General features: G+C 36.3%; 2 protein-coding genes across 4 annotated transcripts; both read right to left on the reverse strand.

Annotated features, from left to right (window-relative positions):
• On the reverse strand, nucleotides 1–6,934 carry LOC101250991 (dolichyl-diphosphooligosaccharide--protein glycosyltransferase subunit 1B). Of its 3 annotated transcripts, XR_741627.4 has the most exons (10): nucleotides 6,740–6,934; nucleotides 5,816–5,860; nucleotides 4,866–5,497; nucleotides 4,292–4,436; nucleotides 3,991–4,170; nucleotides 3,804–3,872; nucleotides 3,164–3,253; nucleotides 344–497; nucleotides 182–241; nucleotides 1–110 (listed from the first exon to the last, which is right to left on the reverse strand). XR_741627.4 is itself a non-coding variant. In XM_004239616.5 (9 exons), the coding sequence occupies exons 1-8, from the start codon at nucleotides 6,917–6,919 to the stop codon at nucleotides 363–365; spliced, it is 1,476 nt and encodes a 491-aa protein (XP_004239664.2). In that variant the 5' UTR covers nucleotides 6,920–6,934; the 3' UTR covers nucleotides 1–241; nucleotides 344–362. The 3 variants fall into 3 exon arrangements, 1 of the variants encoding a protein (XP_004239664.2); XR_011221476.1 differs by having other exon boundaries at nucleotides 1–241; nucleotides 344–1,495; nucleotides 1,530–3,253; XM_004239616.5 differs by having other exon boundaries at nucleotides 1–241.
• Nucleotides 6,935–9,114: 2,180 nt separating this feature from the next.
• Nucleotides 9,115–14,360, reverse strand: LOC101250694 (E3 ubiquitin-protein ligase WAV3-like). Its single transcript, XM_004239615.5, has 2 exons — nucleotides 13,647–14,360; nucleotides 9,115–11,454 (listed from the first exon to the last, which is right to left on the reverse strand). Exons 1-2 carry the CDS (start codon nucleotides 13,878–13,880, stop codon nucleotides 9,505–9,507), a joined length of 2,184 nt encoding a protein of 727 aa, XP_004239663.2. The 5' UTR covers nucleotides 13,881–14,360; the 3' UTR covers nucleotides 9,115–9,504.
• Nucleotides 14,361–14,633: the final 273 nt, after the last annotated feature.

The following is a 14,633-nucleotide window of genomic DNA, read 5'->3' on the forward strand; positions in this document are numbered from 1 at the left end:
TTTGATCGTCAAATCTATATATATTAGACGAAAAGACGAACCTGTAAGCAGTTCTCTGCATACCATCTCTCAGATGCAAGACCAATACAGTAGTTGTAAGAAGACATGATCTAAAGGTAAACAACAATAGATGTTCTCAAAATCCAATTTAGTTGATTACAATTCATACAATGTCTTCTACCTTTGGTTGACTGGAAGTTGCAGCTGCTTCTACTAATATTTAATCTCACAGTCAAAAGTTCTACACATTTCACAGAGAAAAGAAACGAGGAAATTATCAGTGCAACGGTTTTAATAATAATGACTTGAGGACTAAAATAATGTTAGCTAAGATATAAAGTACCTCTCAATAGTGTCAAAACTCATGTTTGCTTGATCTTGCTAATTGAAAAGTCTAAATGTAGATAAGTCACACAAGCCATAAAGAAAAGGAAGAAGACAGAAGTCAACATCAATGGCTCTGCAAGCATGTAAATGGGGCTGAATTGGTAATAGACCTGCAGAGAGAATTCCGTTAGGGATTCGGCTTAGTCCATAATCAACCCTTTAGGTGATATCAATATAACAAAAACACTGCACAAACAAAGCAAAATAAAAGCTGAATCCGGTTCTTAAAACACTTGTAGTCAGACATTGACTGCTTAATTCAGTTGTTTCTTAGTATAGTAATAATACCCATCGTTTCCCTCCTTTTTGGGTGGTGACAATGAAGGGTTTCTTTCAACAATATCGCTAGCTCTACAGGGCTTAAGTAGCATTCGTGAAGACACGCTACCTTGATGTTAGTTATTGGTGATTGACAATTCTTTTGGCTTGCCTACCTTCCTAGTTCCTGCTACATGTATTCTTCTATATTTGTTTTAATCTTCTACGGAACTCATATTGTTTTTGATAAATATATTTTAACAGCCTCTAATAGGTTCGATTGTAAGAGGAGCCCTTTCATAAACAACACAAAATTTAAGGAAGCAAAATGTCTGTTGATGCATGCAGCATTCTAAATTCTTATGAGAAGAAACAATGTATACAGCTATCTAAGTTATTATTTGAATAACATGTACCAAACTCTCCATATAACTTACAAATTACAAGATATACAATAATTCCGGCGGCCAAAAGTTTTTTCACACAGAAGTTGTGTTCCAAATTAGTCCTGTTGTTGTAAGCTTTGTATGCAAAGATTGGGGAAGACTAACAAAAATTATTTGTTTTATTTTATGAATCCAATAGCTCTTAAATTTTTTTTGTAGTCAGTAAACTCATGAGGGGTTGCTTTTCTGGGATGTTATGAAATATTCATTTCTCTCAAGGATCTCCCAACAGAAGATAAAATAAACTCAGATATACCTAAGTTTACTGTCTAAAAATGTTACATAAAATATTACTCCCTTGTCTCAAAATCTTCATCCTACTTTACAACAATAACAACAAACATACCCAATGTAGTCTTACAAGTGGGTTCCACAAAGAGTAGGATGTATGCAGACCTTACCCCCTACCTTTGTAAGGCAGAGAGGCCTTCACCCTACTTTACATTCTCTTAAATTGATCCCACAATGCAATGTACTTCCCATAATTGAAAACTAACTCATCCACTCTTCAATGCATTTTTGACGTAATCGTATTTGAAAAGTAACAAAATAACCACATTTGTCCTCATAAAACTCGAATGTAAGAAACTCAAATTTTTTTATAAGAACAAAAAAGATTAAATATAAGAAACTTAAAACTTTTCAAGTCAAAAATAATTTATATGCACCAATTGGATGCTAACTTTTTTTTTAAAAAGGATATAAATGGTTTAGCATTAATCCTATTCATTGATGGCATTCTCTTTGAAATACAACAATATTTCAAATTTACCATGTCAAACTCTAATGACAAAAATGGGAGAAAAGCAGTAACAGAACGTTCATGAATCGCTTAATTCCTATAAAACAGATACAGTGCTCTTTTAAGAAAATTAAAACTCTGCCAAAATCAAGGATTCATTTACATCTGATCAAAATCCTTGACCATTTTTAAACTTTATTTCAGATGCTTTTTAATGTTTTCAATCCTCATATTCAAATACAACTCCCTCTGTGAGAGGTTTTGAAAGCATAATAGTTTTCCTGATAAACGAAGTGGCTAGCCGCTATTAGGTTCAAGGGAGCTGGCTTAAAGGAAGGGGGCTCAATAAAATCCCCTTCATTAAAATCATAATTTGCAAATAGGGCAAAACTAGTTTTTTAGTTTATATATAAGTTGTTGAATACCTCGTCGCAAGAAAAAGTTCTCGTGAAGTAATGAAAGGGGGTTTCTAGGCTTTAATCTAGTGGTAAGATCACTGCTTGTGATGTGTGCTTTAGGTGCACGCCTAGGTTCAAACCCCATGGCAGACAAAATCCTGGGTATTTAATGAGCTTCTTCATTACCCACCGAGTTCCGAACTGTGTGCCACTGACCCTAAGGAATTTCTCGGTTATCAAAAAAGTTAAATGGTCAATGGGGGTTCAAAAATTGGTTTATGCCATAGGTTCAAATCCCAGGTATTTTTGGATGTCCTTATACAAATTCCTGGCTCTGTACTGGGTAGGTTGACGATCAATGTAAAAATAGTTTGATTATGAAGAATCTTTAGAGCACTTGGATGCAGAAGATTTATACTTCCAAACCCAACTAATCTAGGAAAGCATAGTTAGTCGATAGATTTGCAATTCAAAACACAGTTTCTCTCTTGGACCTTCTTACCAAAAAGGGATCAAATTTTCCTGTTGGTTCCTAGCTAAAGGCAAAAACAATGAATAATAATACAAGGTTTCTAAAAGTCAACTTAATAAGATATCAACCCCAAGAGAAGTTCTAAAACTGCTCTCTTTGTAACAATCTCACGAGTTCCCACCCTTATAAGAAACCACGAGGTTGCAAACCTGGGAAGACTACTAACTCTTTTTTCCTTTCTTTTACCAACTAATATTACCTCAAAGAACAGCACAGCTTGACTGGTGACAGTTTGCACAAAACTAAGGTAGGTTAAATCTTGGACTAGCTAAGGCAGGTTTATTTTTCCATATTTCCCCGAAGGGATACGGTGTCTTCATTAACCAATCCCAGAGACCAGTCTTCTTTTGCAGAAGGCAATAAGATAAGAAAATCAGAATACTAAATTCAGCAAGATCACCTGGAAAGGGGAGTTGTGCTCAGGAACTACATTGGATTTCTCCAGGACCACCACTGTCCTTCCCACAACATCAAGATATGAGTATTTCCTCTGAAAAAAATAAAAGCACTTGAGTTTAACTAGTGTGTGGTGCAATATATTTATCTAAGTTGGGAGCATTCAAGTATTACCTGAAAATTAAGAAAAGAAAGAAAGCAAAAGCACATGTGAGGTCCATTTTACCTCAACATCTTGCAACACTTGGGACATTAACCCATCGATGGGAAACAAAGGGTAGGACAAAAAGTAACAAAAAATAGAATAGAGGTGAAGAATAAAGTAAGAGAACTTTTTTCTTTCCTTAATATGGATTTGGATGGAAAGTAAGACGGGAAGGATAACTAAAAGTGTGTTTTGCTTCTCTTTCATTACAGGTTTGACTCCATTGAGCATCTGTTGTTCTTTCTCATAGTTTCTCATGATACTGTATGTCTTAATGGTGTACTTCCACAGAATCATTAAAAAATTTATACGCCAAAATTGATGAGCAGAGATTTTTACAGGAACTAGAGATAGAGCTAATGCTAACTTTTAACATATGAGCAAACAACGAAGTTCTACTACATTAGAAACAAGATATGTTATGTTATATGAGAGTTACCTCAGTCCGTTGTTCCACAGGAAAAGGAACCACAGTGGATGGGTTCTTTGATCCTTCTGGCAGCACAACCTGAAATTTGATATGCTCGAACCATTACTTGGATGTTGCAACAAAGACTACAGAGAATTGAAGAAACTAATATCAATCAAACGTAGTTAACCACAATAATTCAATAGGGAGCACCCACTTTGACAGTCAACTTGTCAACAACAGTTTCTGCAAGCGGACATCCAAAACTGTAATTCAGGTAACGTGTGCCATCAGCTGCCTCAAAAAGGAAGTCCTCTAGTGGAACCCCATATCCAATGACAAAAGTAGATTTCCAGCCTCCAAATAAAGGATACCGTGGTTCTATTAACAGCTCTGACTACAAAGGAAATTCATGGAGATCATAAAACAAAAAAGTTCTTTATAACCTTGACACAAAAGAAAAATTAAGGGCAATGAAAGAATGTCTCAAAGATGTATGGAGGGAATAGGACTGATACCTTCTTAAAATTTGTGCGCAAGCGAGAGGACGAAATGTTCCCTATGTTATCCCTGTAGTAGACAGAATGGACCCTTGGTGGCAATTCTGCAAGAAGATTCTTGAATGAGGAAGCACCACTGTTTGGCCTAGACTGATATTCAACCCTGTAGAAGCACAAAAAGGATTGAAGCAACTAGTACACAAAAAATGAATCTGAACTTATAAATGGTAATGAAGACAAACAAGCTTCTAGAATTCAGTTAACTCATACCGATAAAGAAGGTGATTCTAATCCCGGAAATCACTTGTCTCAGAAAGCTATCAAGGACAGAATGTTATTTGTGTGAGGTTTTTGTTTCTGTTGCCGTTTTTTAAAAGTCCTTACCTCTTAGTGAATGAACACTGGACAGAAGAATGAGTTTCTCTTAGCCCGAATTCATTAGTGAATACATTCTTTACTCTATTATAAATATCAGCTTTATCAACTGAGGTCTGATATTTAAAAGTTGAGAAATAAGTTTAACAGTATCTAGTAGATCTTCCATTTTCAAATTTAATTTGGAATTATGAACTATATTAATTGGCAAACTGACCTCGAGAAAGCACCTTTATGCCGAGCACCAGCATGTACCAATTTGTAATGTTCGGTAACCTGTATGCTTCCCCAGTGGGAGATTTCAATTTCGCGCACAAGCTCCTCAACCACAGCAAACGCCTTATTGTTTTCAAAATGGACAATTATAGGTGAATATGAAAATGAAGGTTGCTCCTCATATGGTCCATATCTTAGTTCTGTGTTTGCACGATCTGTAGGCACAACTCTTGTGAACGACTCGACCCTGCTAGTTGGTGTTTTTAGGAACGTAGCTTGTTGTTTAATAGGATAAGGTGACAAGATTTTTGCACTGTCACGGTAATAAACTAATTGAGACTCCGACTGGCTTATTTCTACTGGGAAAGGCTCAAGAGAATGTGTCAATATATAAAGAACTTCTAGCGAGATGGCTTCACCTTTACCCAATGGCTTAAGCAAATGTATTAAATAATACTTAGTTCCATTTGGTCCATCAGGCAGGTCAGTTGGCTTCACATCTAGAGGCACATAAGATTTCTTTTTCTTCTTTCCAGCAGAAGCGGCTGCTTTTACCACTGCCAGACGATCAGCTTCTGTGGGAGAGAAGGCAAGAAGGACTTCTGAAGCAGGAGATTCACCAATATTTTCAACCTGGAATTGCCAAACAATCAGATATCCCATAATATTATGCTAAAGAAAAGTAAAGAATGTTTCTTTCCAGTGGCTCTTTGCTTAATCACCAAGTCTGTTTTTATGTCATTGAAATTTGACTTAACTTTGAAATCCAGATGTAACCAAATTCGCAGAAACATGTTGTATTTATAAATGCTCACTGTAGGATAATTTTTTTTTACAAGGAAAGTTAAAGGATGAAGAACAAGCAATAGATAGCAAGTGATATCAGCACATTAAATGAAATACATCAAAACTCCATAAGGTCCAGTTAATTCAGTAAACTTGGATTAGTACCTTCAATGTCAAGAACACCTTCACAATGTGTGATGTCAAGTCAATCTGCAGCAAATCAATACAACCAGTGAGCAGTCAAAATCATAGTGGACGCATCTTACGTCATATCAAACACAAATTTGATCAGGAAATCAATCCGTAAGTCAACGATGTGAGGAAACACGGTAGCCAGAAAAGTCGATATCAATGAGTCAGATGAGGATGGCTAATGGGTCGCACATACAGGCATTATATATACAGAAACTATCTTAACAAAAAAGGAAACACTCGAAAGGCATCTGATCTCTTTTCCTTTTTCTTAAAGAAGAGAGTAAGGCTAAAGGAAACTCTCTTCTTCTCTTGGCTTCAATACCACTTGTTAGGATTAAGCACTTATCATCATACCAAAAGCTATAACCTGTTTTTACTTTTCTAAAGAAATATTTATGCTTGATTTGACATAGTTGAATTGGTTTCTGTTGACATTTCCATATTTACCCAATGACTGTCTAATATTACACAGAGTAACTACAACAGTCAATGGGGAATCTTAGTAACTCTATTGATTAGCTACCTAAGCTTTTCACCTTATTGCTGAGGGTTCGATTTCCCACCTTTTAATCCCCTCTCTATTAAAATAACTACAATAGTCAATAGGTGAACCAAGGAGGCAAACTTAATTGGTGCAGTTTCAGGATTGCAGAACAAAAATGAGAGCCAGTAGCAATATCAGTATTTCTCCTCCAACAACTAAAAATGAACAAAATTAAAATCCTCTACAAATAGTTCAATCTTCAAAATCATAACCATAAATTCTCAGATAACAAAAATTACATAAAAATGAAAATCCTTAATCAATAATGCTAGTAAACAGTAGGATTCTCAAATAACCAAACAGGAGATATGAATTGAAATTGAATGATTAAAGTGAAGGTGAGAGCTTACTCTGCGTTCGGCGGTGACGATCTGCAACTCCGTTGAAGGGGACGGTGAAGATCCGGCGAGTAACGAAAATGAGGTCAATATAGAGAAAACTAGGGCTAATCGAAGGATCGCCATAGCTTCCATTGCTAGTTTTTGAGGAAAAAGTAAACTCTCTTCAGTCTTCTCTTTTAACTGATTCATACTCTCTACTCTGAAAATTCAGCACTGATTTTGGGCTTTCTGATATTTGGGCCAACAAGCTTTGGGCTTTGGATTTGGGCTTTATGGTCTTTGGGCCAACAAGCTTTTGTACTCAATAGACTGGGCCAACAAACTTTTGGACTGGGCTTTATGATATTTTGGGCCATCAAGCTCTTGAACTTTTGGTTCATGGGCTTGGGCCAACATACTTTTGGCCTTTGGGCTTTATGTTTCTTGGATCACACATACTTTTGGACTTTGGGCTTCTATTTATGGTCTTTGGGCCAACAAACTATGGAAGTTTGGGCTCTATGGTACTTGGGCCAAACATATTTTGGGCTTGCTCTTATGTATTTGTCCTCATCACTTTTTGACTCGACTTTTAAAAATAATTATAGTTACATAATTTTAAATTCTACGTGTGAAATTTCAAGATTCATGAGTTTAAAACTCATTGAATTGTTTTCCATATATAAGAGATTTTCTTATCCCAATAAACAACATGAAACAACAAATTTTAAGAAGTAATTACATCACATTATTTATTATTATTATTATTATTATTTTGTGACTGAAAATCAAATATTTGTCCTAATAACTATAAATCTTTTTACAATTGAAACATTATGAGGATAGAGTTTTTTCTTTTGGTATATCAAATATAGTATCTTACCCTTTTTAGAATTTACTTGTGAGATTACACTGCGTATTATCGTGTATATGCATTCAATTTGTGGTAAAGTTATAGAAACATGGCTAATGTTGCCAAATTTAATATATTTTTGAAAGAAACTTTAGTCAACCACTTATATGTTAATTTAAAACTATATAACTTTACCCAATTATACTCTCATGAGAATTTATATATAGTGTGACTCTTGATAGCTAAATGACATAATAAGAAAGTGAATACAAAATTTAATTTGAATATTTCACAAGAGTTATCCCTCCAAGCAACTTGCAAATGTAAAAGTATAAGGTTCAAATTCCACTTCCTAAAAGCACCTATAATAAAAGACCCTAAGAGAAAAGTTTGAATAAGATATCTTCAAAGTGACAACTTTATTTAAAAATGGCAAACTTTTTTGGAGTCTTTTAAGGTTGGAGGACAAAGCCAATGGTCCACTAATACATAATTTCATCAATGAAATCTAGAAAGTGAATTATAATAGTAATGCCCGAGTCGACTTGTACACGCCTGAATATACAATCACCAACTCGAACTAGCAAATGTGGAAAATCGCCTAGTAAGGGAATTCAAACTACGATTTCTCATAATTTTTAAATGTTACAATACACCTTTAGTGCAAAAGGAGGGAGGGAGTTATTTTTAGTCCATTGAGCAATAAAGGAGTCGTAATTTTCCATTAAGGGCATTCAAAATACAAAGAAACTAAAAAGACGTGACATATTAAATTATACATTAAAAAGAAAGATTAACTTATCTACACAACATAGTACTTTGAAAGATTAACGCATCTACACAATGTAATATTCCGTTGAAGGAATGTCAATTGACTTTCCTTGCATGGGAATTAAAAAAAAGAAAAAAACTCAATGCAAAAACTACAACAAAAATTGCCTTCACTTTCATACTTTGTCCTGTGTAGTACAGCCTTTCCCTTTTTTTCTGTTTATTCCTTGACAAAAGATCATGCAGTCTCACATATGCATCTTATCTTGTACAATGGAGAATCAAATTCAAAACCAAAAGCACCTAACCCCCTCCCCCCCCCCCCCCCCCCCACACACACACAACACAAAGCTATGTAAAAAGGAATTAAAAGAAGAAAAGGGAGCATTAAAGGATCTTTTTCATGTTTCTCCTTGACTTTTAACAAGTTGAATCATCAATTCTTGAAATTCATTTTAGTGCTGATTCCACTTTCATTTTTCAACTGCCTTTTTGCAAAAGCTTCTTCAATGAAACTTTCTAGACATCACAGAACTAACTGATTTATTTGCATCTAGAGGAAGAAAACAAAGGTAAACAACCTGGTGCACAAAGCATCATACAGGGTCCCAAGAACGACTGCACCACAAAGGCAACCAACCCTGATGGCAAGCATTAGTTGTTGATTTCATGGCTCGAATCCATGATTTAGAGGTCACACAGAGACAACTTTATCATTGCTCCAAGGCTCCCCTCGGGAGAAAGTAGAGGCAAGCAGAAGGAATAATAATCAAGAAGGTCGAAGGAAAAGAATAATTTTGCAGGATTTAATATTATAGATGACAATTCTCCAAGAAAATCCCACAGTTACAAACTTATACCCTTTTTTACAAGAGAAATAAGCCATCTCTCCTTATGTACATCACCCCCAACAACAAAAAGTCAAAACAAACGACAAAAACAAGAGGACCAAAAAAGTCATAAGAACCTAACTAGTGTACCCTTACATTCCATTTCCCAAAATTATATAGCACCTTTCCCCGATTTTGCATGGCTGAAGTTTATTCCTTTACAAGAATAGACATGGATTTATGGACATTCAAAAACTGCTCAGCCTTTCAAAAACTAAATAGTAATATAAAGAGGAAAGACAACACTAAGTAACCTATGAGGCTCCGAGGTTATGTAACTGTTACCTAGGCTTTGGTTGTGATGCAAATGACCACACTGGTCGAACATGTCTTTGAGCTGAAGGGCTAGACAGTAATGTAGCCTGAGATCGAGTTACCATCTCAGCCATGGAAGGGGTTTGATAGGCTTGGACAAGACTTGATCCACCTGTGGAGTCACCTCGTGCTGTTGCTCTCTGCCACGAGTGTGAGCTCAGCCCTGACAAGATATATGCCCTTCCTGATGCTTCGTATACATTTCTGCTTGCCATCCTCTCCTGCATCTCCTTGAGCTCAGCATCAAGTGCAACACAAAGCCGGTCATGAGATTTAGCAGACTGTGACTCTGACAACAACTTTCTGGAGTTCTCTAGGATGGAAGTCGCGCCAACTAGGTCTCCTTTCTCAGCAGCAGCTCGTGCCTGTGCCATTGCCTCGGCCACTCGGACCCTGTTCTGCTGCCTGTCTACTTCAATCAAAACACTCTCTTGTCCAGCCTTTTCAGGTCTCTTGATACTTAGATCTTCACTTCTGATGGAAACCTTCTCTTTCGTGAAGGGATCCACATATACACACTTAACCTTTAACAATGATGTTTCTGCACCTGAAGATTCAGTAGGGATATTGATTGAAACCAGAAAATCCCTCTCTTCATCAGCATATAGATCTCCAACATCAATTGTTCCCATGTGTCCATCAGACATTAAGCGGTTTGGATAGCTTCCTGCTTTTAAAGAGCTAAGACAGACACCTGGGTGAAGACACTCAATGCTTACCTGAAGCTCCTTGACTACAACACTGAGAAGGCCTCCAATGCACTGTGCAAAAGCATCCTGTATGACACCTTCTGTCTCAATAAATGAAAATGTTCCTCCTGAAATCTCTGATATTGAATGCATTGACGAAGCATCGTGATCATTACCAAACCCGAAAGCATGTACTGGTATTTTAAACCCTGAACTATTTCCACCATGAATGGACAAGGGTAGAAGCAGCTTGTAGTTAGGTTGCTGCTGTCTACTACCAGAATTATTACTGACTGTGTATGTGTCTTGACCATCAGACAACAGTATTATACTAGTAACCGAGTTCTTTTCCTTGCGGTCTTCCATTATCTTGGCGCCCTTTCTCAAGCCTTCAGCAATATTTGTCCCTCCATTTGCAACCAGGGAGTTTACAGCTTGCAGTGCTTGCTGCCGTCCTGTCTCAGACATCCTACGAAGAGGGAAGAGGCGGCGAGCAGTCGAAGAGAAGGCAATTACTGCCAGTCTATCATTGGGACCGAGATTCTGTATCACAAAACCCATAGCTCGTTTTAGTAACGCTAGTTTGGTGCCAGCCATACTTCCACTGATGTCAAGAACTGTGACAAGGTCAACAGGAGCACGAGGCGTTTGGGAAACCTGAGACAAATTTACCTGGGTTTTGCCTGGTTCTTGTACTGAGAATGAACCAGGAGCCTTCAGCTGGACTAACACAGTAAAGTTAGCTGAAGCACTGGACCTTGAGACTGCGGGAACCTCAGGGTAAGTTTCAATCTTTACTTTTCTGTTGTCACAAGACTCACAACCATCTATTGAACTCTTATCAGAAGCACTTTTCTCTGTAGAATTGAGTTGATGACCCAAAGATTCATCATCATCAAAGATGGCTGGCTCAGGAGCCTGAAATAGTGGGGAAATATGCCGATTTGGTGTTGGGCGGGTTGTTGGTAAACGACGTATTACAGTCATTAGTGCATTATTTTGGGGCCAGTCCACAGGATTGACTCTAGCCCTTCCAATAGGAGGATCTAAGCTGGGAAACTGCAGAGGAATTTCTTTCCATTCTGCCCTGCAAACTGGGCAAACTTGGTTTCCATGTTTCACGTTTGAAGCAATACACTGGAAGTGAAACGAATGTGAACATTCAGCAGTGAATATAGCATGGCCATCCCCTCTCTTCATTGAAGCCAAACAAATTGAGCATGTTTTCTGAAAGTAGAAAAACACTGGTGAGGTGACGAAAAGAACAATGTACCAGTTTGATTGGCACAAAATGCAAGTAAAAGGAAACGGTTCCATCTAAACAGATTTATATTAGTAGAAAAGAAGTCAATAATGCACTATTTATGAAACAGAAGATTGCAAGCGCGGATATGTACTCATGGACATACACTAGATGAACTATTTGTAGCAACAGAATACAATTTTAGCCAAGTCTAAGAAAATTATTACTGTCACAAAATGAAAAATTAAGTTGTAGGTGGACCATATAAATCAAGTCTCATATTTTCCAATGTGTATTACTATCTGTTGTTATATTTGCCTTTTATCTTATTATGTTGCTGCTGTATTTTTCTTGCAATCCTGCTCGAACACATTTCTTATGTGTCGAGGGTCTATCAAAAACAACCTCTCTAACCCAACAAAGGTAGGGGTAAGGTCTGCGTTCATATCAATCAAATACCATTCATGAAAACACTGACAACAGAAGAAATGGAAATTTCGTTTTCCTATTTATTAGATTATTGTTTTATCTGCAATCTATCAATACACCAAAATCCAGAATCATATTGCTAAGTCAATGACCCAAAATAGAATAAAGAGGAAACAAACAGAATAATTTGGCAGAAAAAATAAAGCAAACGGCTTCCAAATGGAAAGATCAAGTGGGTCAATAATGTCTCAAGCATATTTTGTAATCAATAGAAAATGGAATAGTATATCCATACAATAACCATTGAACTCAAATAAGACAGAAACAAGAGGTCATGCCTGTGACAAACAAATATGACTACATACTTACGGAAGGATCAAAACTCCACTTTTTGTTTTTTCTTGTGTTGAGGAAAACTCGTCACTTTTATGACAAACCATAAGCAATCAAAGATGCACAACAAAGATAAAGTTAAAAAATCCATCACTAATAAGAAAGGACAAGGAGCCTGAAAAATACTCTTATGACAATTTGCAGGCCAAATCCTGGAGGTACTCATTTCTTACTTTGAAAAATATAAAACAAAATCTGAATAACACAAAATACAGACATATTAAGCAAACTTTGCTTGACGTTTTGTTGGTAAAGAATACTCAACAGAAGCTGCTGAACAAGTTACTTTCCTTTCTAAAGTGGTGAAAAGAACAACACCTATAACGCTTGAACAAGTAACAACGACAAGAGTCCTTAACACGGCTATTATGGTTATCAAACAACAACCGCTTGGAGTTGGTCTACTTTTCTCTCTACTTGAAAAGTAACAGAAGTTAAAAAACAAATATGAGAACTGATTCTCAAGTGTGTAAGTTCATACAATATGATAGGCATATGACAACAGCAGAAATTGCACAATAGGCTAAACCATAGCAAATTCAAACTTCAAGGAATAATAACAACTTATTAACAAGTAAAGTTTCAAAATTTTCCATTACATAAAGCGATAGCAAGCACATACAATCAGTCAAATGAAAACTTAAGAAACAACAACAACATTTCCTAGAATTACCTAGTTTCACTTAATTTCTTTCCAGTGAACCTAGGTAAACCACTTCGAAATTTAGACAATATGAAAGGATTGAGCTTTTCTAGGTTACAATGTGTAATTACCTACCAAATAGAGTAGACAACAGATATAACCAAAGTCTACATGTTTAACTAGAACCAGGAAATTCATTTGAGCAGAAATAATTCAAATTAAGAGAGGGATAAAAAAAAAGAGTTGAAAGAAGAGTGAAGGCCTAATGTATCCCGATTTTTCGTGTTACATACATGAACCATCAGGTGTGCAAGTCTACCAGAACTACCACCAAATGTTTATCCAAATAGCTGGTGATAGTTTAGTAGGAAACTGGCACACCTAATAGTTCAAAATAGTTCAAGTATGAAACTTGAAAAGTCCAGGATACTTAAGTATATTTGTTACTCTTTAGGAGCTCTTAAACATGAACACTTGCATATATTGATGAAAAACACAAACTTTCTACAAAGTACAAACAACAACAACAATTATGCCTCAATCTCAAACAAGCTCAGGTCAATCAGCTATATAATCCCAAATTTTCTACATAATTTTCAAAATTAGTACTTACTAGTAAAACAAAATTCCTTCCAAGTTCACAACTTTGTCAGCTACAATCACATATAAAAGTGAAACAGTTAAAAATAAAGAAAGAACAGGAAAACAAACCTTAGAAGATCTACTTAAGCTCTTGGAAAGCTTCAACACTTGTGACCTTGGTGTCGCCGGAGCAACATCCCAGTCAGCCGTCGCCGGCGTTATAAGGGCGGCGCCGGAATGCCTCTCTGATTCAGAAACTGTTGAACTACCACTATCATCATTTTCATCCAGTGTCTTTTTAGGAACATAAGTACAAAGATTCAAACCAAGAGCCAATTTCACTTTCCCCCATTTGCTTACCATTTTTTTTTTTAAAAGTAACAATTTCTCAAACCCCTTATCAAAAGATTTCAAGAATCACCTACCCTTTAAAACAAAAAAGGAAAAAAAAATCCCCCTTTATCACTTCCTTTTGTTACTATTATTCTGCTAGCTTTGACTTAAAAAAGACAGATTTTTTCCAGAAATGCAGCTGAGTTCTTTAAACCCTTTTGGTTATTGGAGCTACAGAAGAGAAAGTGAGGCACAAAAACCAAGAAACATGTGAAATGAGGAGCAAATAGAAGATGGTTTAAGAAGAAAGAGTCATAGAGGGGTGATTAAGAAGAAGCATTTTGCCCCAAAATTTTTTTTTTCTTTGTGTTATGCAACAAGGATTGGGGAATGGGGAAATGAGAGAGTGAAGGGAAGGAGGAGTAATATGGAGATTAATAAGGTGAAATTTTTGGTTGAAGAATCAATAAAGGACCACAGAGCTGACCTCTTTGATTGTATTTTTTTTTCTTTTTGTAGATGTTTGTGGTTGGTTTTATTGACTTTGGTTTATTGAGATTTGTAAAAATGTATGACTGTGGTATAGCGGATGAGGTTGCTCCTTTCTTTATTAGATGTTTTAGTTATCTAAAATATTCATGGTAGAGCGTGTTTACGTATTGCGAATTCAAAAATAGTTAAGCTTCAGTATAAACATTGAATACCAGATAGGAAACCCAAGTCCTAAATAAGAAAAAACTGTTGGTAGGGCGCGCTTTTTCGAATTGAGTCTTACGCTGCTCG

Source organism: Solanum lycopersicum, chromosome 5 (genome assembly GCF_036512215.1).
Source record: "Solanum lycopersicum chromosome 5, SLM_r2.1".
Classification (NCBI taxonomy): domain Eukaryota; kingdom Viridiplantae; phylum Streptophyta; class Magnoliopsida; order Solanales; family Solanaceae; genus Solanum; species Solanum lycopersicum.

What these genes read in the sequence shown, in the direction of transcription:
- LOC101250991 (XM_004239616.5), bottom strand. Translation starts at nt 6,919, where the DNA reads ATGAATCAGTTAAAAGAGAAGACTGAAGAGAGTTTACTTTTTCCTCAA. An exon ending in CTGTGGAACAACGGACTGAG is followed by an intron (nt 3,254 to 3,803) that starts GTAACTCTCATA and finishes TATTTTTTTCAG; the next exon opens with AGGAAATACTCATATCTTGA. An exon ending in AGCACAACTCCCCTTTCCAG is followed by an intron (nt 498 to 3,163) that starts GTGATCTTGCTG and finishes TTCTCTCTGCAG; the next exon opens with GTCTATTACCAATTCAGCCC.
- LOC101250694 (XM_004239615.5), bottom strand. Translation starts at nt 13,880, where the DNA reads ATGGTAAGCAAATGGGGGAAAGTGAAATTGGCTCTTGGTTTGAATCTT. An exon ending in GCTTAAGTAGATCTTCTAAG is followed by an intron (nt 11,455 to 13,646) that starts GTTTGTTTTCCT and finishes TTCTACTTTCAG; the next exon opens with AAAACATGCTCAATTTGTTT.